Source organism: Pinus tabuliformis, chromosome 7, assembly GCF_031772625.1.
Source record: "Pinus tabuliformis cultivar Carrire ecotype Pingquan chromosome 7, CPIR1, whole genome shotgun sequence".
NCBI lineage: Eukaryota > Viridiplantae > Streptophyta > Pinopsida > Pinales > Pinaceae > Pinus > Pinus tabuliformis.
In genome coordinates, this window is record NC_142293.1 from 1,323,874,780 (window position 1) to 1,323,899,837 (window position 25,058).

The 25,058-nt window shown below is 37.0% G+C and overlaps 1 protein-coding gene across 2 annotated transcripts in view; it reads left to right on the plus strand.

Moving 5' to 3' along the window:
* NOXY38 (tetratricopeptide repeat (TPR)-containing protein) overlaps positions 1-25,058 on the plus strand; it is a 317,852-nt gene that overhangs the window by 194,210 nt on the left and 98,584 nt on the right. For both annotated transcript variants that reach the window (XM_089459697.1, XM_089459698.1), the window contains exons 18-20: positions 16,808-16,993; positions 19,100-19,255; positions 19,362-19,430. In XM_089459697.1, coding sequence (XP_089315823.1) covers positions 16,808-16,993; positions 19,100-19,255; positions 19,362-19,430 — 411 coding nt within the window. The remainder of the gene's footprint in view (positions 1-16,807; positions 16,994-19,099; positions 19,256-19,361; positions 19,431-25,058) is intronic.

Here is a 25,058-nt window from a genome sequence, read left to right on the forward strand (position 1 = left end):
TGTCCCTGTTGGATGGTGTTGTCATTGGTGTCAACCCATGGAGTTGACTGTGTTTGACTTTGACTAAAAACACCAGTCATTGATGTCAAATGGTTAATGAACGCTTCTTAGTAATTATCAGATTACATCAAGGTAACAACTATACTATTGGATGGCTGAAAACCCAAGTCCTAGGGTTTGGGTTCCCTGGATTGAGCATGTACCCTGACTCTGTCAAGGGTTTTTGAAGGGTCAAACCATTGATTTTGTGTTGGAGATCTAGGTCATTAGATTCTCCTCAAAGAGATGTTTCTGTTGATATGTGGTACGCCCCATGGTTCCTCCTGGTTTGGGAGAAAATTGAGTTTGAAATTGAAGACCCAGTTTTGTGGGCTAAAACCCCAGTGGTAGTGACATGACATCTCCTCCTACGGTTGTCAATATATGACATTGTTTATCACTGTATCTCACCACGTATAAGTTCACTTGAAGATCCAAAGGTAGTAAACCAATCATTGACTTCACACTCGGTAGGGCCATATGCACTAACCCAATCATTGATTTCAAATTCTAGTAGAATTACAAATATTTCTAGGTATAATCCATAAAACAAATACTTAAATTATTAACTAAGTCACAGGACACATTCCTATGGGTCTTGTATCCCGTATTTCATGTGTCGGACACAAAACGTGCCCTAAAACGTGTCAAAAACGTTTTTTTTCGTGTCCTCCAATTGAGAGACGTGTTTTGGACGTGTCGAAAACATGCCCTGGCGTTTTTGGCTCTTAGGACACGTGTCCCATGAAAAGCGACATTTAAAACCCGCAACATGGTTTATTTTTGGGTTTTTTTGGTTATTGTTTGTCGTCAAAGCCCAGTTTGTTTGCTGCTGAAATCAAATTTGTTGTGCAGTTTGAGGAATTCCATCAGATTCGAGCACAATGCTTACAACTTCACATTGAGAGCATAGTTCACAATTTCACATCGACTTGGACCTGGAGATGCAGGGGACGAGCATTCACGTGCTTTGTTGAGAGTTTGGAGCACTTAAATTTCCTGTAAGTTGTGTTATAGCCTATGGAACTTAACTTTATTATACACCAGTGACCACATATAGATCGTGTGTTGAAATAAAAATCCCAACTCCCCATCATGTGCTCACTACTCACTACACCTTTGAGGTCAAAAGGGAGAGAAAACTCGATTAACGCATTGGTCAACATTGAAGTTTTAACACATAAATTTATCATTTATAAACTACCTTATGTGAAGTTTGAATATGATCGAACCTATTTGAAGTTAATAATAGAGGTTATAACATGAACAATGAACATTGAATTGTGAACATCACTTATGTAGTAAATTAATAAACTAATTAGTAAATTACTAAATAGTAAATAGTGTATACTAAATACTAAATAAATATCATCACGATTCATATCTATATGGATCAGGCACTATATTTCAATATTTTTTTAATATATATATATATAAAACGTGCCCCTTATGTCCTGTTTCCGGGGTCCCTGTGTCTCGTGTTGAATACTCATATTTATGTGTCCTTTGTGTCTTGTGTCCTCGTGTCATGTGACTTAGGTTATTAAGGGTTTTTTATTCTATTGAGTGGACAAGTCATCCCTTGACTAATTCAATTCCTAATTACAAAGGGTATATGGGCTTTGCTTAAGGCCTAAGTTGATAATGCTAATTAAACAAGTTATAATAATTAATAAGAATTACACTTCTTAGAAGGCCTCCTCCAAGGTTTACATGAAGCCCCTAACTATGCCTAATCAAACACTATAAAAGGATATCCAATGCACTCACAAAGACATAAACATTTCAATAACTAACTAACACTTAGCTCTGAAATTTTCGGTGGTCTGAGGCAAAGTTTTGGCCTTCCTGAGGCAGCTAGGGCTTGTCACAAATAACAATTTGATAGGGTGTATCTCTTGAAACATATTACCCTGCACTCTTGGCCCTAAGGTAAGTCTTTTTATTATGTTTATATCTGAATTTGAGTGATTTTTGGGTATTCTTAGATCTATCATCTAAGAATGTATGAAATGAATACCTTGTGATCCAAAACCAAGCCCTCGGTCCCTATGGAAATAAAACTACAACAAGCGAAAGGTTAATTTTGCGGCTCGGTTTGGATGTTCGTTTGGAATGACACCTTGTAGGAAGAAGGCTGAAGGTCTGTTTGAATGAGATGCTTATGTCGAAGCATAATGAAGTTTTGTTGCATGCTTTCTAAACAGAAACTAGTTAATGCCCTTGACCATTACTTAGAGCATAAATGCTACAGAAAACGAGGTCTCAGTCTTGTGTTATATGAGAAAAGAATTAGTCAACATTTGTGATTCGGCCTCATACATAACACGTCTGAAACTTTCATGTTTTAAGACCTTGTATGCTGCTTCATTAAGGGTCTCTCCCAGTCAACATTACATGGATATATTGTCATCATAACAGGGATAAATGTTCTCATCTCTAAACTTGTTTGAAGATTAAATCACCATAGTGTGGAGGTTTTGAATGCATACACAAATATTTGCTACTGACTACATTGAGAGTTGACTTGACAGAGTGACCTTGTAAGACAAAGCAAAGTAGTTGCTTGAGTATAGATGTGCAAGTAACCTGTGACCTCATGTTAGCTACAACACTTGGATTATTGATGTAAACAATTAAGTAGTAGAACTATGCCTATGACAATCATTATATATATCTAATGAATTATATAGTGACCTAGAACCAAGGTAACGTGACAGAGTTAAGTTTGAACCTTGACTTGATGATCTATGAATAGTGAACTGATACACATTTAGTGACTTGATACATTGAATAGTGAAATAATATGACTGTGACAATGACATCATATGAGCTGATTGACTTGAGACACATTGACATAATGATATTGTAACTTAACAACTATAGTGAACAATGAATAGGATGCGAAAGCTAGGTATATGATGAACTTTACTAATAAATGTGACTTGATCTGATGTTGGGTACAACTCGTAGTATAATAGTGATGATTGAACTAACTGAATAGAAACTTGACTTTTGGATGACGTGAAACATTGATTGACACTGAGCATTCTATGATGAGATACTTGACTTTGACTTTACTTGATTGTGACACTATATGACAATGATGCATCTTGACTTTGACTTGACCCATAGATTGCAGTACATAGACCTGTGACACTGATAACCTAGGAATTGTACTAGTGATGACTTAGGGATTTGTAGTAATGACCTAGAAGGTGTATTATCATAATGACATAACTTTACATGGTAGCAGGTCTTTGAGGGCAATGCCATCTTGTTGTACAACTTGTTGACATGAAGATGGAGAACAGAGCTTAACCATCTTAGCAGAAGTGAAAAATACTTATGTTGGTAGCTCTTTGTAGACAGAGCTTGAGAGCATTGATAGTAGGTCATAGGGATGACCAGAGGCACCTGGGTTTGTGCCATTATTTGATAGCAGTGGCATATATTTGCAGCATTATGAGCAGTTTGGTACAATACAACAGAATGATGTGTTCACTGCTTCATGAGCTTTGATGCTTCTTCATTCGTGAGCAGTGCAACACAATGACATGTAGTTGGTAGCCAATTTGTGAGTGTTAGGCCCCTATACTACTAGTGTAACCCCTTATTGTTATTAGTACAACCCCCTTATTATATTGTTGTGCCCATGTAATCCCCATATTGTTACTATTGTGCCCCATAGAACCCACTATTGTTATTATTGTGCCCTTACATTATTATTGTTATGTCAGCTCTGATTATTGATGATCCCTTAGACTCCTATATATAGAAAGGAGGTCTTTTCATTTGTATCATCCAAGAATTGTTCATTTATGTAATTTAAAGGAGGTTGCCCCCTCGAAGATGCTGAATTCTAAGGTGTTGATCTATCTTTTCTATCTTTTTGTGAGCTGGTTTCATAACATTTGGTATCAGAGCTTTGGATTCTAGGGTTTCGCTGCTCCAAATAGGCCATTGTGGCATTTTCGCTTTAATTTTTATTTATTTATTATTTATTATTTTTTATTTTTTATTTCTGTGACGTTTCAGAAGTGAACAAAAAAACCATTTGAGATGAAATCGTGCTGAAACTTGGGTCCGAATTTCAGAGCTTTTCGCGCTATATTTGCGGAGATATGATTTGAGGAAGTTGGTCTTTTTGCAGACTCCTGGGAAAAATCGTCATAACTTTTGTTTGAGAATCAGATTGAAATTTCGTAAGAAGTTACGGAATGAGGACGGACTGTAGTTTATTGTGTACATTTTTCAGATCCAAAGGTTGAAATAGTGACACGTGGCATGTCGTACAAGTTCGCTCTACTGAACTAGTCTATAATCAGGTCACCGTGGGAGATTTGGCATAACTCTTCCTTGGAGAATCCAATTTGGATTAGACTGGTGGCATTGGAAAGAGGACGCAGAGGGCTACTACAGGTTGCGATTTCAGAACTGGAAGATCTGAAATTACAGAGTTACAGTCGTTTCAAGATCGAGCTCCTAAAATCAAGAAAAAGCGAGATGAGGAGGTTTGATGGCAAGGATCCGGTAAATTGGATACTACAGATTGAGAAATATTTTGATCTACATGGTGTATCACTGTTACAAAAGGTATGTATTGCATCTAATTATTTAGAACGGAATCAATTTTTATGATATAAAGGGCTTTGTTATCTTAAACCACTTGTCACATGGTCAATTTTCACGGAGGAAATGATAGCACATTATGAGGATACAAAGATAAACTCCTTTAGCCAATTGATAAATCTTAAACAAAAGGGTTCAATGGAAGAACCCATTGAAGACTTCCAAAAATTGAATAGAAGGGTAAATTATATTCTAGAGAAGCAAATGATTGATGTCTTCATAGGGACTTTAAAGGATAACATTCAACATGAGGTTCATTTTTGGGAACCTGATTCATTGGAGGAGGCATTCGAGTTGGCAAGAAAAATTGAAAGCGAAATTATGAAAATAAGGAATCCCACCACTTATGACTATAATTATGGAAGTGTTTTTTCTCCTAGCCTTCGACAACCTACAAGGCTTACACCACAACAATTGGAAGAAAAAAGAGAAAAAGGGCTTTGTTACAATTGTGATAGAAAATGCACTAAAGGTCGTAAGTGTGCTGAGAAGAAATTATTTTACATAGAGTATGAAGAGGAGGAAGAAAAGGATCAAGAAACATCAAAAGAAGAGGATATACGCCAGGACTCAACCCCAGAGAAAGAAGAAATGAATCCGACCATATCTTGTAAAGCATTGACAAGAATTACCACTCAAACTCTCAAGATAAAAGGACATATCAAGAAGAAAAAGGTTCAAGAAGTGAAAGATCACATCAAGAAAGAAGAAATGAATCCAACCATATCTTGTAATGCATTGGCCGGAATTACCACTCCTCAAACTATCCAGATAGAAGGACATATCAAGAAAAAAAATGTTCAAGAAGTGAAAGATCACAACGAGCATCAAGAAATGAATCAGACTATATCTTGTAAAGCATTGGAAAAATTACCACTCCTCAAACTCTCAAGATAGAAGGACATATCAAGAAGAAACAGGTTCAAGCAGTGAAAGATCACATCAAGCATCAACAACAAGTTCTCCAACTTTTAAAGGATAATGCCACTTCGGTGCAAAATCGAATGAAAGAACAGGTAGATCAACATCGTAGTGAAAATGTTTTAATGTAGGTGATTAGGTATTTTTACTGCTACATCTCAAGCAAGCTATTTATGAGAAGGAAATATTGGCAATACTACATGCACTTAAGAAATGGCGACCTTACCGAATGGGAAGACACTTCAAGGTAAAAATGGATCATGATAGTCCTAAATACTTTTTAGAACAACTATTATCTTTAGAAGAACAGAAAAAATGGGTCACAAATATGTTGGGTTATGACTTTGACATCATCTATAGAAAAGGGAAGCAAAATTTTGTTGCAGATGCACTCTCAAGAAAGGATGAGGATGTGGAAGTATTGTTTTGTGCTATTTCTATTATCCAACCAGATTGGATAAACGAAGCAAGGGATGAATGGAAGAAGGACGAAGAAGTATGACCACTCATTCAAAAGATGCAGAAGATCCCTATTGAAACAATATTGCCAGAACTTGAAGAGGAATGAAAAATCATATCGAAACCTGGAGCAGTCACAGAAACAAGAATCCAACAGCTACGAAATCGATCAATTTCAGAGTATCTCGTCAAGTGGAAGAACTTAACCGCTGAAGATTCCACATGGGAGGACAAGAATTTTATACAGAAGCATCAAGAACTATTCAAGCGTTGAGGACAACACTTTTTGAAGGAGAGGGGCATGTTAGGCCCTTATACTACTAGTGTAACCCCTTATTATTATTAGTACAACCCCCTTATTATATTGTTGTACCCACGTAAGCCCCATATTGTTACTATTGTGCCCCATAAGAGCCCACTATTGTTATTATTGTGCCCTTACATTATTATTGTTATGTCAGCTTTGATTATTTGATGACCCCTTAGACTCCTATATATAAAAAGGAGGTCTTTTCATTTGTATCATCTAAGAATTGTTCATTTATGTAATGTAAAGGAGGTTGCCCCCTCGAAGAAGCTGAATTCTAAGGCGTTGATCTATCTTTTCTATCTTTTTGTGAGCTGGTTTCATAAGAGTGAGCTTGTGAAAACTCATCTATTTATGTTCAATTGAGCAATGACAGTGGTTTGCAGTTGAGCGATGGCAGTGGTCAGTGATAACAGGTTGTACAATGGTCAGCTTGTGCACTGGTTAGTTGACTGGGCAACATTGGCTATGAGCTTTGATGAGCAATATTGTGCACTGATCAGTTTAAGTAGGATTGTACAATGACCAGTGGCTACCAGGATTTGACATTTATTCTACATCTTTCTTGCAGTTATTCTACATTGACTTACAGTACAGGTGATCCGGTGTGAAAATTGTGAAACGTGATCTTCCGACTCTTCTGGGTGATTGGAGTCACCTTTAGGTTGTGGCCTGAGAACACTTCAGGATGGCAGGATGGTGCTAGGATAAGTTGTGGTTTGCACAGGACATTGTGGTAAATAGAGTGTTGGGGCACTCATTAGGTTGTGCTTGATCTACAGGGCGTTGGGGCGTCCTTCTGGTTACAATAAGATATTAGGGTCTAGTAGCTTCCTACAGGTTGTAGCATGTGAATTAGTGGTTGACGCCTCCCTCAGTTGTAGCTAAAATCTTGATGTAATCAATTTTATTTTAACAGGGAGAAGAGAATTACTAAAGAACCGTTCGATGGTTTTTGACCCGAAGGGGGTTTTCCACCTATAAATCTGTGTCCTCTGTTTTATCTTTCTGCATTGTTGTATGGTGTTGTCTACTGTTGACTATTGCTTATGATCATCTGAAGAAGAACACGAATAATAATTGAAGATTAACTAATGCTGTTAAAAAGATTAAAACGTGCTAATTGCTAAGAAATACTAATTCACCCCCCTCTCAGTATTGCCAACAGTCCCCTTGTCCAACTTGATGGTTAGTCTTGTATCCTAGTCCCGTGGGATCTCCTCTACTGGCTACTAGCTTTAGGAGTGACACTACATGGGAAACCCCGATTTTGGCTGTGTGTACCATAAAATGCCGAGACATAATTTAGCATGTGGGTAAAACCCAAACATGAGCTCTATCCCTATCATTATGGCCATCACCCTGGTTCCTAGGGCCCCTTATGTGAGCCCCTTGCATCATTTAGGAACCCATGATTGTCTAAACCCATGGTGGGTGATAAATTGCCCAACCTTAATGGGGCATCTACTGCCATATCATTTACATCATTCTCTCATTCCCTGCAGCCCCAAGCAGTTAAATGAAAGAATAATCAATAAAAGGCAAAAGGCATATGAATAAGGGTGGAAAAATGAACGTCGGGGTAACTCATGTATCATGATTGCTCCCTCCAACATCTATACTCCCAAATGTGGGCTTCCCTCGTTATAACTACCCTTGTACCATGGCATGTGGCTTAGAGCCTTCCCTATTGCCCTACTCCGTTTCATCATTATTTGATATGAAACCTGCCATCTAACGAATGTACCGTGGACCATGTCATTGTCGTAGAGGTTGAAGCCACGTAATAGGGTCCTCGATTAACCTCCTGCTTGAGCCTGGACACACCTGTACATTCTAAAGCCCATTATGGAAGGGCATGCCACTATGAAGTGTCCACTTGGTTCCATGATTTGTAAGCTCATTTGCTCAATTGCACTAATGAATTGTTGTACTGGAAGGGGAGGGGAGACATTGGATCTTATATTGGATTGTAGATATGTCTTCATCTTGGGGTTTGACCTCGCTATATGGGATCCAAGCCCTTTAGAGGGTCATGATGGCACTTGTAGGGTGAGCGTTGAGAGGCATGGGCCTCCACCATAACAGGGAGCAGATAGCCACACTATGGGATCCTTTAGCACCACCTATTTCTTGCTCATGTCTTAGTTATTCTATGATGACGATGCACTTGGACCACACTACCCAACCGGCTACACACTTGCACCAAAAACTTGGCATTTGATCCCGGTCCCTGATGGGGTTTTGTGTCACCTAAGGAGACAAGGGAGGGCTTGCGTCATTGTTCCAACCCTTATAGATGGAGCTCAAGCTTGCTTGATTCAGTTGGAGACCCATGAGGCCATTCTTTGTGCCCCCACAACTACTTGGGGGAACCACATGTTATTTGCTTGGAGATTAAGGGGCCAACCCTTTTATCAAAGCCCTCCTATTCATTATGGCACATGAGGGACTTGATTTGGCCTTCCAATGACCCTATTAGCTACTGTTCTATCATTTCGCCCCTCTTGAGAGGCTTATTATTCATCTTTTTAAGCTATTTGGTAATCTTGTCTCCAAAGTAGTGTTATTTTGCACATTACTTTATTCTAGTGGTAGTAGTATGCTAATTTAGGCCATTCAAATACCCTAAAGGCTCATATAAATACATGAGAGCCTCATTGTATCAGTCATCATCAACTAGATTTTATCTCTCTTGTAAAAAGAATTCAGACCTTTAGTAAAGGATGAAATTTGGATGTTTCTTGATGAATTATGATGTTTGAATAAATTTATTAGCTACCTTGGAGCTTCTTTGTGCCAATATTTTGGATGTATATATTCTTCTTCTTCTTCTTATAGAATCTGCTTTCAATGAGACAACAAAGACCTAATCCTAGACCAAGTCCTCCTCTAAGTACCAAGTCATCCCTTCCAACAAGTCCTCCTTTGATCTAGCACCAACTAGCTTCAGACTGCAACTCCGACCTTCCAACTTAAATATTGCTACCTTGATATCCAACTTTGGCCCTGTAGATCTTGCAGAAACCCTAGCTCAGCTATTAAAGAGGTCTTCCTTGATCAAGACAACTTCTTCCAAGGTTAGTGAAGTCAAAACAGAATATCTTGCTCTTCAAGATGCTTGATACTGCAACTAGTCGTACTGCAACTTTGTCTTGCAATTTTGACCTTCTTGGAAGCTGCATAAACCCTAATCCTTCTCACGTGTGAGAGAGATAGATCTCAAAAACAAGATTTCCATGCTTCATTTCTTCTTCTAGACCTTCGCTATCTTCTTCTCCTGCTTCCCAGTTACATATTAGACTTCCTTCTTGAGATCGAACTTGTGAGTGAGTGGGTGTCCAAATGAGGTCGAACTGCTCCTTTATATAGCCTTTCCAAAGGGGTCGAATTCCCTTCTTTAGGCCAACTTGAAGCTTCCAGGGCTGACTTGTAGTTTGGAGGTTTCCAGGAATTTCTAGACTCAAAATAAATTCTTTTACAAGATATATTTTTCTTGGAAGGGTCTTATATACATGATGTTTACTCTCTTGACTCATGTCAATAAATCTTATGATTTAACAAACCCAAGAAGTGTGAAGAGCATGATTTTACCTAGAAGACCTTCAATAATGAGCATGAAACCCATGCTTTAAAATAATAATAGTCTCTTTTCTTATTTTGTTTGTTACGTAAGATACATATTGAAATAAGTACAACATTAACTATGAAGATTGAAACTAGTTACATTTCCAACAATATTGTCAAAGTTTCCATTGATGGGTGTACTCATCCACATTGCCCCTTTGATGTGGCCTAGTTAATTTTGTGAATACATATTTTTCTTTAATATTTTGAAATATTTCAAAGAAATTATTTTTAAATGTGTGTCATTCAAACGACAGATTAATTGTTTGAGATTTACACCACATGAACCAATTATATGTAAGCCCATCGAAGTGCATGGAGGTGATTTTAGTCTTGCAGACGCCATCTTTATGTTATGTGGTTTGAAGTATTGATCTTCTTTGTTCAACCATCATGAGCTTTCACTTGTATCCTTCTTGTTGAATTCAACATTGTGATGTTAATCTGTAGACCATTAATATTTAGGGCTACTGAATGGGAGCTGGTTGAGGAGCATAACATTAAGTAGTGAAGCATCTATAGGTAGTAATGGCCATGTGTGACCCAATGTTAGTGGAAAATGTGGTTTTCAAATGGTTGGAGTTGTATACACATGATTACATAGGTTACAGTTTGAATGGACGTGCATATACATGATTACATGTCATAGTAGAGTTATATATTTGAGTAGTAGGTCATGTTTTGGGATGTAATTGATTGTGCAAAATGATTTTGCAACATGTCTATTATATCCATGAGTTCGATAGACATTCCATTTATTTGGGTCTCAAGTTTGTTTAATCTCAACTTGCATTCTTCCTTAGTCTTGGCAACTTCATACATTTCATCACTAAATTTTGCTATCAATTGGTCCAATTTGCAATTCAGTTCAATGTTTGAACTTGGTTTTGTCATTATGGTTTGCAGCTAAGATTAATTGAATATGGAATGATGATGGGTTGTAGGATTTGAGATGTGTCCTAATTGGCATGTGTAGTGACTATCAAATCTTGGGAAAAATGAAGTCAAAGAGGCATGCATTTAATAGGGCATATCCATGAATACGTAAGGCAAAGAAGGGACGCTATATGTGCCACATATCAACCTTAGTTTGGTGAAAATTAATGCAAAACATTAACCTTGGAGAGCTAGCAAAGCTACTCTAAAACAAAGTTTTGAAGGTGATGTTATATTACTTAAAGGAACAACTTAGTTTGTTAGATGCAAGATTAACATAACAACAATGAATATAAGAGGGTTGGAATCATCACATTACATCATTTAAATGGTAGACTTCAATGCAAGGCCTTCACATCAAGTTACAAAGGTTTCCTATAGCAGTAAACAAAATTTGAAAAAAATTGCAATAGTAAAGCCTCACTTAAGTAGAGTCAATATCTCCAATCTTCCATTAAGCTTGCCAATATGATTCAGTGTATCCTAAGGGAAGCTACTTAATGGCCTTAACTTGAGCTTCATGGTTTCTCATACTACATCTGTGTTTGATGTTGCAAGGCAATCCCTATTCCAAGTTATCTCCCTTCCCTACTTGCTACCTATTATAGAATAGTTATATTGATGAATGCTAGGAAGGTTGCAAACAGGGAGGGATTCTAGGCCGAGTTCTTCAAAAATGGCCATTACACTCTTGATGAGTGTATGGCAGATCTCTGCAAACATGTTGTCAACATAGGGTTTCCATAAACTTGGTCCAATCACAATATTCACCCAATCCTTATATCAATTTCTAGTGATGACCCCGTAACTTGGTGGTTGGTCACACGTTCTAGGCTCTATGCCAATTCCCTTCATCTGAAGCTTACAAATGAGCTTTAGTGGAGATGGTTTAGAGTTAGAGAACTTTTAGTCTTTTGATCAATGCTTTAGACCATTGATTACATCCCTATGCTTCGAACAATCATTGAGGATGTGAGACTTCACTAGTTGAGAGTCCACCATCATATTGTGGACTTTTGGAAAACATTCAACTTGGTCTTGTGAGAGGTCCTATTTGAAGACTTGTAGACGTTGGCAATTTGATATGCTTTCAACACAATTATGTGCCTTTACGAGTATGTCCTTTCTTGTCTTTGCACAACCCATGGGGTGCCAAATTTTATCAAGAGTGTTACTGTGGTCAAAAGTATGTCCCCTATCCCACACCTTGTTTGGGTTTTTCATTGATGAGTTCGAATCCTTCCTTGTTAAGCATATTTAGGACAATGATCATTTCCTTCTTGATCATGCTTTGGTTTCTATTTTTCTTTTCATTGATAATGTGATCCTCCTATCATCATTGCAAAAGGGCCCCTCTAGAGCTAGCTCGATGCATACACTATTTTCTATGACCTTTGGCAATTGACATTCAACCCAGGGAAAACATAGGTTGTGAGGTTAAATGGGTTGAAAAAGGTCTTTTCGGGCTATCATTTCTTCTTTAAAAGACTAGAGATTAAGATAACCATTGCCTACACATACATGGAGGTATAATTGTCAAAGTTCCATTTCAGTTTTAGGCATGCTTTTTTGACTTGGGGCAGTAAGGGCTATGGCTTCTTGGCACTACTCGGGAGAGCGTTTTTGGCACCACTTCCATGAAATATCATCCAAAATATTTTCAATGGACTCCATTATTCAACTCGTAGTTCTTTATGGGTTGAGAAATCTCATTGTTGGGATTCCAGGGATTCTTAGTTGTAGATCAATTTGTCAATGAAAACAATCACCACTGCATATAGTCTTCATTTCCTTAATAACTATTAGTGTGAATTTGACATAATTTCTACAACAATGCTATGGTTGCTTACGCTTAGAGAGAACTCCAAATTTTTTGAAATAGTATTATAATTTGAGCTATCTCAATTTCCCTACTTGAATGGAAACTCAAACTCATGCAACAATTGATAGTTCAAATTTTTTCTGCTAAATGGTAAATGGAATTTGGAACATCCTGGCAATTTGAACTAAAATGGTTGATTGACCCACCTAGTAACCTGGATTTCTTGATATTTTGTACTCCTTAGTAATTCAAATTGCCCTCCCAATAAAACATTCCAACTCTCTCTCTCCGCATGGCCCAAAAAGGACACATGGTAAAATTTCATGGCACGAAGGGTCCACGTATCTCTATGAAGGGCCCACATACCTCCTTCATGCAACTAAGCTCCATCTTAGGATATAATAATATAGGGATCAAGGACAAATAATTAAACAAGGTTAAGGGATGAAAGTTAAAATAACATTATCTTCATTTAGCTCCCTTGAACCCCCCTAAGCCCACCTTGACTTCAACTTCTTGTGGATTCGTAGTCCCCCATTCTTTATCCTTATCCTTATGCAACTCGTGATGTATTTGATCAATATTTAATATTTGGTTGCAAATTACAATTGCTTTGGATTATAGACATTCATCATGTCGATATTTACATTACTGGTATGGTAATCAAATTTGGGGAATTACATTCCCCTTGTCCTATATTTTACATTGCCCTCAGTGCACATGATCACTAGATACAGTAACAACATTGTTTTTGTTTTCTTAAAGTTTTTAAAAATAAATGCGGATATCCTCTTGCATAGCATTCTTGAACTCCCACATTGCTTGCTTAGGGCATAGTATTCAAAGTTGGTTAGGTCGAACCGGTAACTGGTCAAATTGGCTGGTTCATTAGGCTCAGGCGTCAACCCGGCCAATGAGCCTAGTTCGGGCCGATGTAGACCCCGATTTGGTAGCAAATCGGTCATAAACCAGTTGGGTTATTACGAGCACGATTAGATCTGACATTTGTGGGGGAGTCCGGGACCATCGATGGCAATTTTTCAAGTGGTTTTAGAGGAAACTTGGGGTGGTTTTCCTTCCAAAACAACCTGTATTTGGCCATAAAGCCAACCCTCCCCCTCTTAAACTCTAAATTTAAACAAAAAACCTAACTCCTTTTACTTAAATTTTTAACATTACCGTGAAATGACTCAAAATGTTTGAGGGTGGTTTCGACCTCATTGGATATCATATGGAGAAACTAGAATTTTATATCTCACTCAAAATCCAGTAGACCTAATGGTTTTCAAAATTTCAGGATTAGGGGGTTGCAATGTTTCCATCTGATTCTGTCATGCATGAGGGTATGAGATTGACATTTGATGAAGAGCATGAAGCCCTTTAAGTACCTTGATGTTGGTGGCATTGATTGTTGAACTTCTTTGATGTTAGTGGTATGGATTGTTGAACTCCTTTACCATGGCCTTAACAAAAATGTACCCTTAACTCAAAGGAAAATAATTGGTTAGGCATGCTAAGATTTTTCTACCATATTATATGGTTGAGGAGATGAACCCTTTTCTCAAGCCAAAATCATTGGTTAGGCACGTTAAAGTTTTTCAATTTCTACCATATTTTAAGGTTGGGCAATCCAAGTCTGAAAACTTTGAGCTAGATGATGTTATGTAGCTCTTGTTGATGATTCCATTTCTAGTAGTGTTGAATCAATGATGAGTTTGATAAGTGATCTTGTTGATCAGTGATTTGCAGTTTTGATGTCTAGTTTTGCTGCTACTACTACTACTATTGAGGTTGTAGAAGAGTCTAAGGAGTCTTCAGACTCGGCGCTAGATGATGTTTATTTAGCTCCTGTTGATGATCCCGTGTCTAGTAGTGGTGATGAGCTTGATCATGATGATGAGGTGATCATGCTGATCACTGATATTTAGACTTGTAGTAGGCCACTGTCCCAATAGCTTGTAGCAGTGTTTTTTGATTCTAGAGGCAATTTAGAGCCTCATTGGTTATGTATTTTGTTGCTGATATGTATTGCAATCGGTGCCATTTTGATATATTCACCTCTACATGGTATATAGATGAGCAAACTTTGCATATTTTGTCTCTGTTGGTTTGGAATCATGGTTTTAATTCTTAAAAATAGTTTTCTTCATCAAAAATAAATTATTTCATGTATTGTTTTAAAGACCGGGTCATTGAGATCTGACCAGTCTGGTTTTCCTGGTTCCGGTTCAAAAACTGGTTTGACAGGTGGGCCAGGCTGGTCACTGGTTCTAGTTATAAATACTATGGTTTAGGGATGGAGTGAGTCCATTTGATGTTTATTTGATATTTAGGGATTGAAGTTGCTTTCAGTGTTCGAATTCAGAACTAGAAATATGCAAAAGCTTTCTATAAAATCGTACAAAACATGGAAAATGGATGTTGGAGTTTACACAAGGGTTGGGCAGGGTGAGGGGAGGGGTAGTGGGAGTGCATGTACAGATGAAAAAATTGATAAATATTAATATGAAGTGAAACTGATGGGGACAAACTACATATGGACAGCTGAGAGAAACCTGGGAAGAGACAATCAGTCAGCCACTCTAAAATTGGTGTTGAAACCTGTTGCTCATTTTTAAAACCATGTTTTCATTATTTCTTTTGCTTCTGAGGAGCTTTTCAATGTTTCTAAAGTGAAAACACAGCTAATTTCTAAAACTCTGCATAATGTACAGGAACTGGCAGTGCTTTTACATATACTGTGGAACTGTTTATAACTGATCATACTGCTGCTGTTATAATTCTGTCATATCCTGTCCATAACCTGTTACCACTTGTTAATCAATCTGGTCACATAAAATTCTTCTTGGTGTTGGAAATATGGTAGCCATGGTCGGTTATGTACAGGAACTGGAAGTGCTTTTACATATACTGTGAAACTGTTTAAAACTGATCATACTGCTGCTGTTATAATGCTGTCATATGCTGCCCATAACCTGTTACCACTTGTTCATCAATCTGGTCACATAAAATACTTCTTGATGTTGGAAATATGGTAGCCATGGTTGGTATTTTCATCATGTGAAGAAATAGAAAATTTAAATTTAAATTTTGCCACTTAAAATATTCAAGTTGGTTGGGCCCCTTAGAGGCACTGATTTGACCCCCTTTGAAGACTATATAATGGAGACCACCTCTCCTCATTTGGCACATCAATTCGTGTCTTGGTTATGACCGATCTAGCGAAGTTAGGAGCAGAAGAAGGGGCTGAAAATCAGGAGGGCTTGGCACTTATCTTGTTATTGGTTACTGGTTTGGCTATTATCTTGATGTTGTTGTTTCTGATGTATTGATGAACTTTGAAATCTCCCCCATAAGGAAAGATTTCTGTGATTCTTGTTTCATGGTTATCTCTACTGCTCTTTCATGTTTAAATGGTTGAAATTTTCTTCTGTAGTTATCTGTTAAAGGAACTTTGTTCTAGCTTGTTTGCCCTAGAATATCAACACTTGGAACCTGTTCTATATACACAATACTCACTGCAACCTACTTCTTAGCCTCCAAAACACGTAACACTGATCCTGAACATAAAAATACATCATCAAGGTTTTTCATGCCTCTAGGACTGTTTACAACTGAACCCTGATCATCATGCTTCTTTTGGAATCCAATTTGGCCTTAAAATGAGCCCAGAAAGCTCCAAAACCCACATGGAACTATATACAACTATACAAAAATTAATCATTCAACAGAATGACATAATCCATAATGTACAGAAACTGGTAGTGCTTTTACATGTAATGTAAAACTGTTTAGAACAAGTTCAATCAAGGAATGTAATGTACTGGGGCAACTCTATCCATTGATTCTAAAATTTATCTACCTGCTTGATGGTTGTATTATTTTCTGAGTTGCTGCTCTACTTGGAACAGAGTAGCTACTAAACATGACCATGATTACAGCTATTCCTTCTGGATGTCAATATATTTATTTCTCAATTGTTTATATTCTATCTAATTTAATGGTAGCTGATAATTCTCAAAGTGTTGAGTGTGGCCATGGATCTTATAAATTGTTCACTGCAGGGTGTTCTAAGGGAAACCCAAGATCATGATCTGGGAGGTGCTATAGCACACTTCTTCAATTGTTTTCTTGGTCATGATGCACCTGTTGGATCGAAAATTGGAGGTGCATCAACTGGAGACAAGTCTCGGAAGAAAGGAAAAGGTGGGCAATCAAAAAAGGCATCGAACCAGTTTTCTTCTGGAGCAGTGAGTTCTCAAACTTGTCAATTATTTCATTGAAAATTAACGTAGTCTTTATTGTTATGTATATGGGTTACAGCACATAGCATTATAGAGTTTCTGTTTTATAGAGCATTATGATTGTGATACATACATGATTTTATCAATCAGATCTCATTTAAGCTTAGAATTTTGTTCTTGGGAGGCCATTCACTGATATTTTGTAGGACATGGATGATGGTTGTTATGTATAATTGAACACAAAACCTTATTGTTTGCAAAGGATATTTCTTGAATAATATATAAACATTGATTGACCCCGATAAAGGAAATGACGTATATATATATATATAATTGGAAACTTATAAATCTAAACAATAAAACATAATAGTTAAATTTAATGATAATTTTAGATATATTTTTAATTGTATAATTTTTCATATATATATATATAAAGCGTGTATATACCTATTTATTTTTATGTAATTTTTATTTTCAAAAATATATAAAAATATATTTATATTTTTTGTACTTGCCATTTCCCTACCATATCCGGATCCTAGTTTTTCAAAAAACTAGTGGATTCGTATCCGAATCTTGGTAACTTAGCTTTTCACAATCAAAATATTTTATTTCAATTTAATTTTATAACATTTTTTTTAATTAAATCTAAAAGCAACAAAATTATAATTACTTTTGATATATATCTAAACACTCTATCACATTAAAATATATTGATATAAATAGTAACTATAATTTTGGATCCATTTTACCATATAAATTAAAATAATAGTTTGTAACCATATTTAAATTTCATTAATAAGTACATAAAAACTTAATACTTACAATATAACAAGATTTTTAACCATGGATATTCACCCCCACTTTACCATGGATATTGCTAACTTGTAAATAGGCTTTGTTACAACACTGTGGGCCAATACCATGGCTCATCAATACCACATGCCCAAAAACCATCTCTCATTTCACAATCAGAATATTTTATAAACATATATTTTGGTTTAATTTAATTTTATTACATTTTTGGGCTGAAAGACACTCTCTAACCCAATATGCAAGAGATGTTGTAATGCTTTGTTATGTCATGTTATCTAAACATTTTGACTCGGTCAAATTACATAAAATTAAAAATAAAAATAAAAAATAAAATTATTAATTAAAACATTTTGACTCGGTGAATTACACTACATACAAATAAAAATGAAATTAAAAAATAAGATAAATAATAAAATTAATGATTATTAATTATTAATTTTAAGTAATCAAACCAGCCTACTCCGCATCTATCAAGGATCAAAGCTCTCTAGGTGCAAAAATTTCCTCAAGTTTTGCACTAAAATAGAGTATTGCACGGTCTAGAGATTTGATCTTTCTTGGCGTTTGATAGATCCAAAGTTAAGATGGATCTAGGCGGGTTGTAACTATATCTGATTTTGAAGAAAAATTCTAAGGGGAGGAATGATATCCCTTTAAAGAGAACATTGTTTTTTTATATAGTGGGTTAAGTAGCCCTAATAGTGATAGGGTCAATTCTTCCTGCTTGTCATGCGTCTACCCCGTTGATGCTTTTTTTGTTTTGCAAGAATTCTGAAAGAATGGGAGACTTATTCTTTAATCACTCAATATCTGTTAGTTTTCATGTTTGGATGCATGCTCGTATTATCTATATAATATGCCCTTTAGGTAATGACTGTGTTTCAACATACTTTCTGACAATTCATGTGTCTGCTTTTTTGTAGATCTAGGTCTGGATATATATATTCTGTGTTCCATTGTTTTCAATCTATAGGATGGAATATAGAGAGTCAACTTCTAAAAACTTTCTGGCTACAATTATAATTTTGTTTGGCATATTGTCAATTCACCAGTAGCATAAAGAGGGCGGGGGCTCCAGGCATGTCATCACGGCATCTTAAGTCGAATTGTGGTAGTTATTTAAAAAAAATTAAAATATGGATGCAGGTCCATTATTATTTTCCTTTGTTATTTTAAATGTTCAAGGGGTTCTTGTGTCAAATGGAATTTGTCGAAATGTTCCTTAAATAGTTTCGTTATTAATTTATAATGTTGTTCTTGCTGTATTGTTTGACATATATACATGATCTCAAGCAGGATAATGCTTCAAAACCACCAGGAGGTGTTTCTACTAAAGAAAATAGGAATCCTTTGCAAGTTAAAAATGTTGGACAAACTCAAGCATCATATCTGTGTATAACCTCGGAACTTGTCTGGATTGATATCCAGGAGTGTGTCAAATTCAAGTATCAGGCAAGTAGTGTATTGAGTGGACTACCCTACACTGTATTTGGTTCAGTTTTGAATTTCTTGGTGCTTTTTGTTTCTAAATTCAAAGCTATCTCCGTGATGTCTGTAGTTTGAACTACCTGAAGATGTGAAAACAATAGTGAAGAAGATGTCAACCTTCCGCAATCTTTGCCAAAAGGTATTGCGGAGACCTTATCTTTTTGATTATGCTTGATAAAATGCTTTAGCCGCCATATTGTCATTATTAATATATTTATTTTCATTTTGTCTACTTTTCCTATTATTGATCTTGCAAAATAGCGACTGAGAGCAGTGATCAGAGATTCAGAAAGGAAATGGTCCTGTTGGGCAAGTTGTATTAACAAGTAAAAGGAAAAAAGTTAAAACATCAAGAATGAGTGGGTAGTGTTTATCCTTGTCTAGAATTTCTACATTAAGATTAGTCTACATTAATGTTAATGTGAAAGTGTTGTCTATTCTGGCACTATATTGTTATACTTCACACTGCATTGAATTTACATCACTCTGAGTTGTCATCTGTCTATGTGATGCTGTGTACAAAATCGTGTTCTCAAAATTTAGTGCTACTTTTAGTTTTCTGTTCTCTTTAAGTAAAGGAGCCTCATGAAATTGTGGTAGAGATTGAAGTACTGTACATAGTTATACTATTGTTTGACTTGCCTGATTAAAAATGTTGAGATTCTGGGAGAAAATCACTGATTAGTTATGGTCAGAAATTTATGAAGAGTTCTTAGGGTTGCATTTTGAACGAACAAAAGGCCAATGCTTTCTTTTCATGTACAAGAAAACACACATGTATCTGATACATCATACAGGCAATTCACAGAAACAACAAATTGTAACATCTACAACATGTAAGTGGAATTCTTTGAATATATTTACCCCCGGAAAAATAGCGTAATTTTATTATCAATTAGATATAAAATTACATATTGTTGATACATGTATCACATGTATTCTGAATTATAGGTCAAAAAAATAGGGCCTTACATAAAAATGGCTGTGCCTTTACAAAGAGAAACTGAAACAAGCATAGGGAAAGATTCATCGCTAAAATATTGGCATATACACGCATACTGGGCACGAAGGCCACAAACATAACCCAAAAGGGTGCAGAATATCACCCAGGCCAAAACCTCTGAAAAGGACGGCATAAACCTACGAACTGGCCCAAAACAAAGGCGTGCAACATGCATAGACTGCAAAAACAAACACAACGATGGAATGAATCCTTACCAACAAAGGCAAAAACTGGGCACAGGGCCCCCAAATAGCCCTTACATCAAGGCTAGAACTGGGCTTCAAAAATCAGGGCAACAAAGCCTAGTAGAAACCACAGCTTCGTCTAAACGAGCAATGACATACACAGCATTGAAGAAGGGACATGAGCAGCAACGTCTCAAAGAAGCAGGACGTCGACACCACCAAGTAGAACCTTGAGTAGAACATAGGCCCAGGACTAGAAGAACCATGACAAGAGAACACCTGAGCACACATAGAAGGCTGCAACAAACCTTGAGCATGGCGCAAAGAGGGCACCAACGAAGGGCAACAATCAACACCGTCGAAGATGAAAACCTTAGCAGCACTAAATGACAGATGCACGAACAGAGAGCCGAGGCGGCTAGGGCAGCCGCCTAGTCCTCCGCTCCCTCAACTCCACCCTTGCCTCAAGTCCTCAAGCCTGGAAAAGTTCACATGTCGCTGCTATCAAGGAAATAATGAGCTAGCATCGTGCCAACCTGAACCGATGGTATCTGTGGGAAAGATCGAACTCAAGAAACCCTAACAACACAGTCCTTTGAGAGCTGCTTCACCCCGCCTCTGAACCTTTTAACATAGTAGGTATTGGAGTTCTTTGAATATTGTGTCAAGCATCAAGAAAATATTGATTGTATTTGAGATGAAATAATAATCAACGGAGAACAAGTTTAAACACTCGTAGTATAGATGTGAGGTCATATAACGAGTCGACAGGTTAGGATTCTTAAAATGCTCTGTGAGAAATACAATGTGTAAGATAGAAGTCCCAATATTTGTGGTACAACTCACAATATCATGACATCAATCTCCTTGATGTATTTTTATATTATCATTAATTGTTCCTAAATGTTTGGGAGGGATTAACCTCACTGGACATCATATGGAATTTTACATCCCATCCATACTGCATTACATGATTAGATTCAATAATGGTTCATTCTTCATAACCTTTGTTGGGAATGCAGTGAGACCAAGACTTGGAACAACGGTAGCCATCATTTTCGTGAGTAGATTCCTCTTGAAGGCCAAGCAAGTCGAATATGGCAACTAGCATGTGCATGAACTGAGATTTGACTACATTGAACTGAAGTGACGTTGAAGATAAGTCTAGCTGAACAACAACTTATAACTAGGGTGCACCTCTCTATAGCTTAATAAATTGTATGGGCTCTAAATAGAAAGCCATGAAATCTCCAATAATGTGCTCACTTATCTTGAATAGACTACTTGATCAACAAACTAACTTGCAAAAACTTTACATGGAGTGCAAGTCAAGCTGAAAATCTGTCTTGGAGTGCACAACAAGCAGACTCAAAATTAGGGGGTACTGTCGAAAAATTGGACATACATGCTAGTTATTTGTGAAGCAACTTGGCCGTCAAGCAATCTCTCAATTGGTCCAAGTTTCTTGATTTTTGTCATCAAGAAAGGCACACATCACGTGGTCAAATTATCATCACCACTTGGTCAAATTATGATTGTTGTGGTTTTATCCTGTTACAAGTCCCACAAACAAGAATGAGGGGTTTGGATCCCAAACATGAACATGAGCTCATTAGGGATGAGACCTCAAATTAATTTCATAATGAACTTATTCCATATCATGGTCTCAAACCCTTGGGGCATGAGTCTGTGATACACTAGATATGTTATCTTTTAATATCCTCTTTGATGATCCCATTCATCTCTTGTTTATTAGGCAAGAGATGAGTACTTGAACAAAGGAAGGTGATCAGTAGTATGCTTGTTCTATGGAGTATGCAAGGGCCCTTTGGGGAGTAGCATCCCACTCACTTGGTGTTTTTTCTCATCTTTTTGTTTTTTTTGGGGGGTGGGTAGTAGCATCTTTCTCCAAGTGACAACATTGCCCTTCAATGGATCGATTTTGATAGCCTTGTAGTATTATTGAATTAATACAAAATTGCCTTAAAAAATGTGTATAATAGCCAAGAAAAAGTTGTTGGCATTTTGGCACAGGAGTGGTGCTATGGTACAGGTGTTGTCCTTGATGGCAACTCTCTTTGGTGACAGATCTCAGTTCAGGCGCTCAGAATGAAGGAAATCTTGTATACGCAGGTTCACCTTGCCAAACACGCGTATACACACGGGTTATACGTTCAGAAGTCGCGTATGCGTATACACGCACTTTTATGCACAAAAAAGTGCGTACATGGTGGGAAACTTATTTTTGGTCCATGGTTGTTAGTCCTTGGAATTTGAACCTATGGTTTTGGACCATGGTATCTTGTCAGAAGTGTTGACCCCAGGTTTTGGGCCCTTGGTATTGGTTTATTATGGTTTTGGACCGTGGTATTGTGGAAGGCCTAAAACTATAAAAGAGGAAGGAGATCATGTGACAAGGGATCATCTGAATTATTATTGAATATCTGATAATGTATGAGATCTGGAATACTGGTGATTGGGTTATGGTGCAGATCTAGATCTGAATGAAGGAGGAACCTGAGCGCAAGAAGGACAAGGACTATTGATGGATCAAAATCTCAAGGATTGAACATTGGTATCTCTGTATGATTTTGATTTGTTATATGTGGCGCACTCTTGATCTATAAATCTGGGTTAACTGATGTCTGAATGCTTAAAAGAATAAATTATCCTTTATAGATCTGTACGCAGGTTCAGTGAATTGCAGGTGCGTATACACGCTTTTTCTGTGAATGAAAGAAGCATATACGCAGGTTGGCTGTGGTACAGAGGCGTATACTCGCAGGTTGCTGAACAATGAAGTAGCGTATATATCTTGATTTATGTTCTAGCTGCTTCTGTTTTATTACTGCAGAATTGGTGTTTGATTACAGTTACTGTGTTCTGGGTACAGTGATCATAGAAGTGTTTATTTGGTTCAGCTTTTGATTGGTGAAAAGGAGTTTGGGTTATGCAGGAATTCCTGATGTTTGATTGGTGTTACTTGTGGATCCAGTCTGAAAATTAATGAAACAAGGTCTCTGAAAGCAAAGAGAAGGTTGCAACCTTCTGCAGGTAGGATCATGCGTACTAATATCTCAAGCTAGTACAAGAACTTAGGGGGTTGGAGCTCCCTTCCAGGAAAGCTGGAGAACGAGAGAGAGTTGTAGCTCTCTACAGGTTGCAGCCTGCGTACTGGTAAAGACTGCATCAGTACAAAACGTTGTAAACAGAAGTTTCTAATTAAAAAGAAGATAGAGACGAATTGCAGCAGGGGGTTTTCACCCACATTGGGTTTCCTCCTTATATCTTGTGTTCTTGTGTGTGACTGTCTTCTGTTCTGTTTCTGGTACTGTTTATTTGCTTCTGATACACAGATTAATAACTGACATCTGAAAGATAAATCAAATTATAAGTCTGCTTTGTATACGCGGGTTTCTTTATCTGTAGTTGCGTATATACGCGGTTTTTATTAACAGAAGTAGCGTATATCATCTGGAATTGAAAAGGGAAATATTTGACTGGATAATACTGATTCACCCCCCCTCTTAGTATTATTTCCAACAATTGGTATTAGAGCAGGTTCTTCTGAAGAAGCTTGATCGCTTGAAGGAAGATCTTTCATCATGAGCAACTACGAGAGGGAAGCATCAATCAGGCCACCAGTTTTTGATGGGACAAACTTCGTATATTGGAAGGTAAGAGTTACTGCCTATCTTCAATCTTTGGGTACAAAAGTCTGGGATATCATAGATACAGGATATACTTTTCCAGCAGCAACTCCTACAGATCCAGCTGAGAAGAAGAAATATGAAACAAATGCAAAGGCGGTCAATACTCTATTGGGATGTCTATCTCAATCAGAATTCGTGAAAGTTATGCAGTTAAAATCAACAAAAGAAATATGGGACAAGATTGTCCTAAGCTATGAAGGAGATGATCAGGTAAAACGAGCAAAACTTCAAACCCTCAGGATTCAGTATGAAAATCTCAAGATGTATAATGATGAAAGTGTGGCTAACTATTTTCTTCGTGTAGATGAGATTGTTAATTGTATAAAAAATTTGGGTGAAGAAATAAAAGAGGCTGTTGTGGTTGAAAAAGTCTAAGATCTTTGTTCCCTAGGTTTGAATCTAAAGTTTCTGCAATAGAAGAAAAAGAGAATCTACAAAGCCTTAAAATGTCATAGCTGCACGAAATTCTAACTGCTTATGAAATGAGGAAAGGAGGACCATCAGACAGGAGAGAAGCTGCCTTCAAGGCTTCAGGCAAAAGCGAGTACTATGAGTCAGGACACGTGTCAGAAGAAGAAGAAGAATCAAATTTTGTCAGAAATCTTCAACGGGGTACTGGACGGTTCCGAGGTAAGTTACCTTTCAAATGCTTTGCTTGTGGAAGAGTCGGTCACTATGCTGCCAAATGTCCTCACAAGGATAAGATTGACAAAAGGAAGGAACCTGTTAGATGGAACAAGAAACAGAATGCAAATAAGAAAAGCTATTACACTCATGAAGATAGTGATGGACTTTCAAATAGTGACAAAGATGAACGAGGTAATAAGTATAAACTTTTAATGGCTTTTGAAGATGATGACTACATG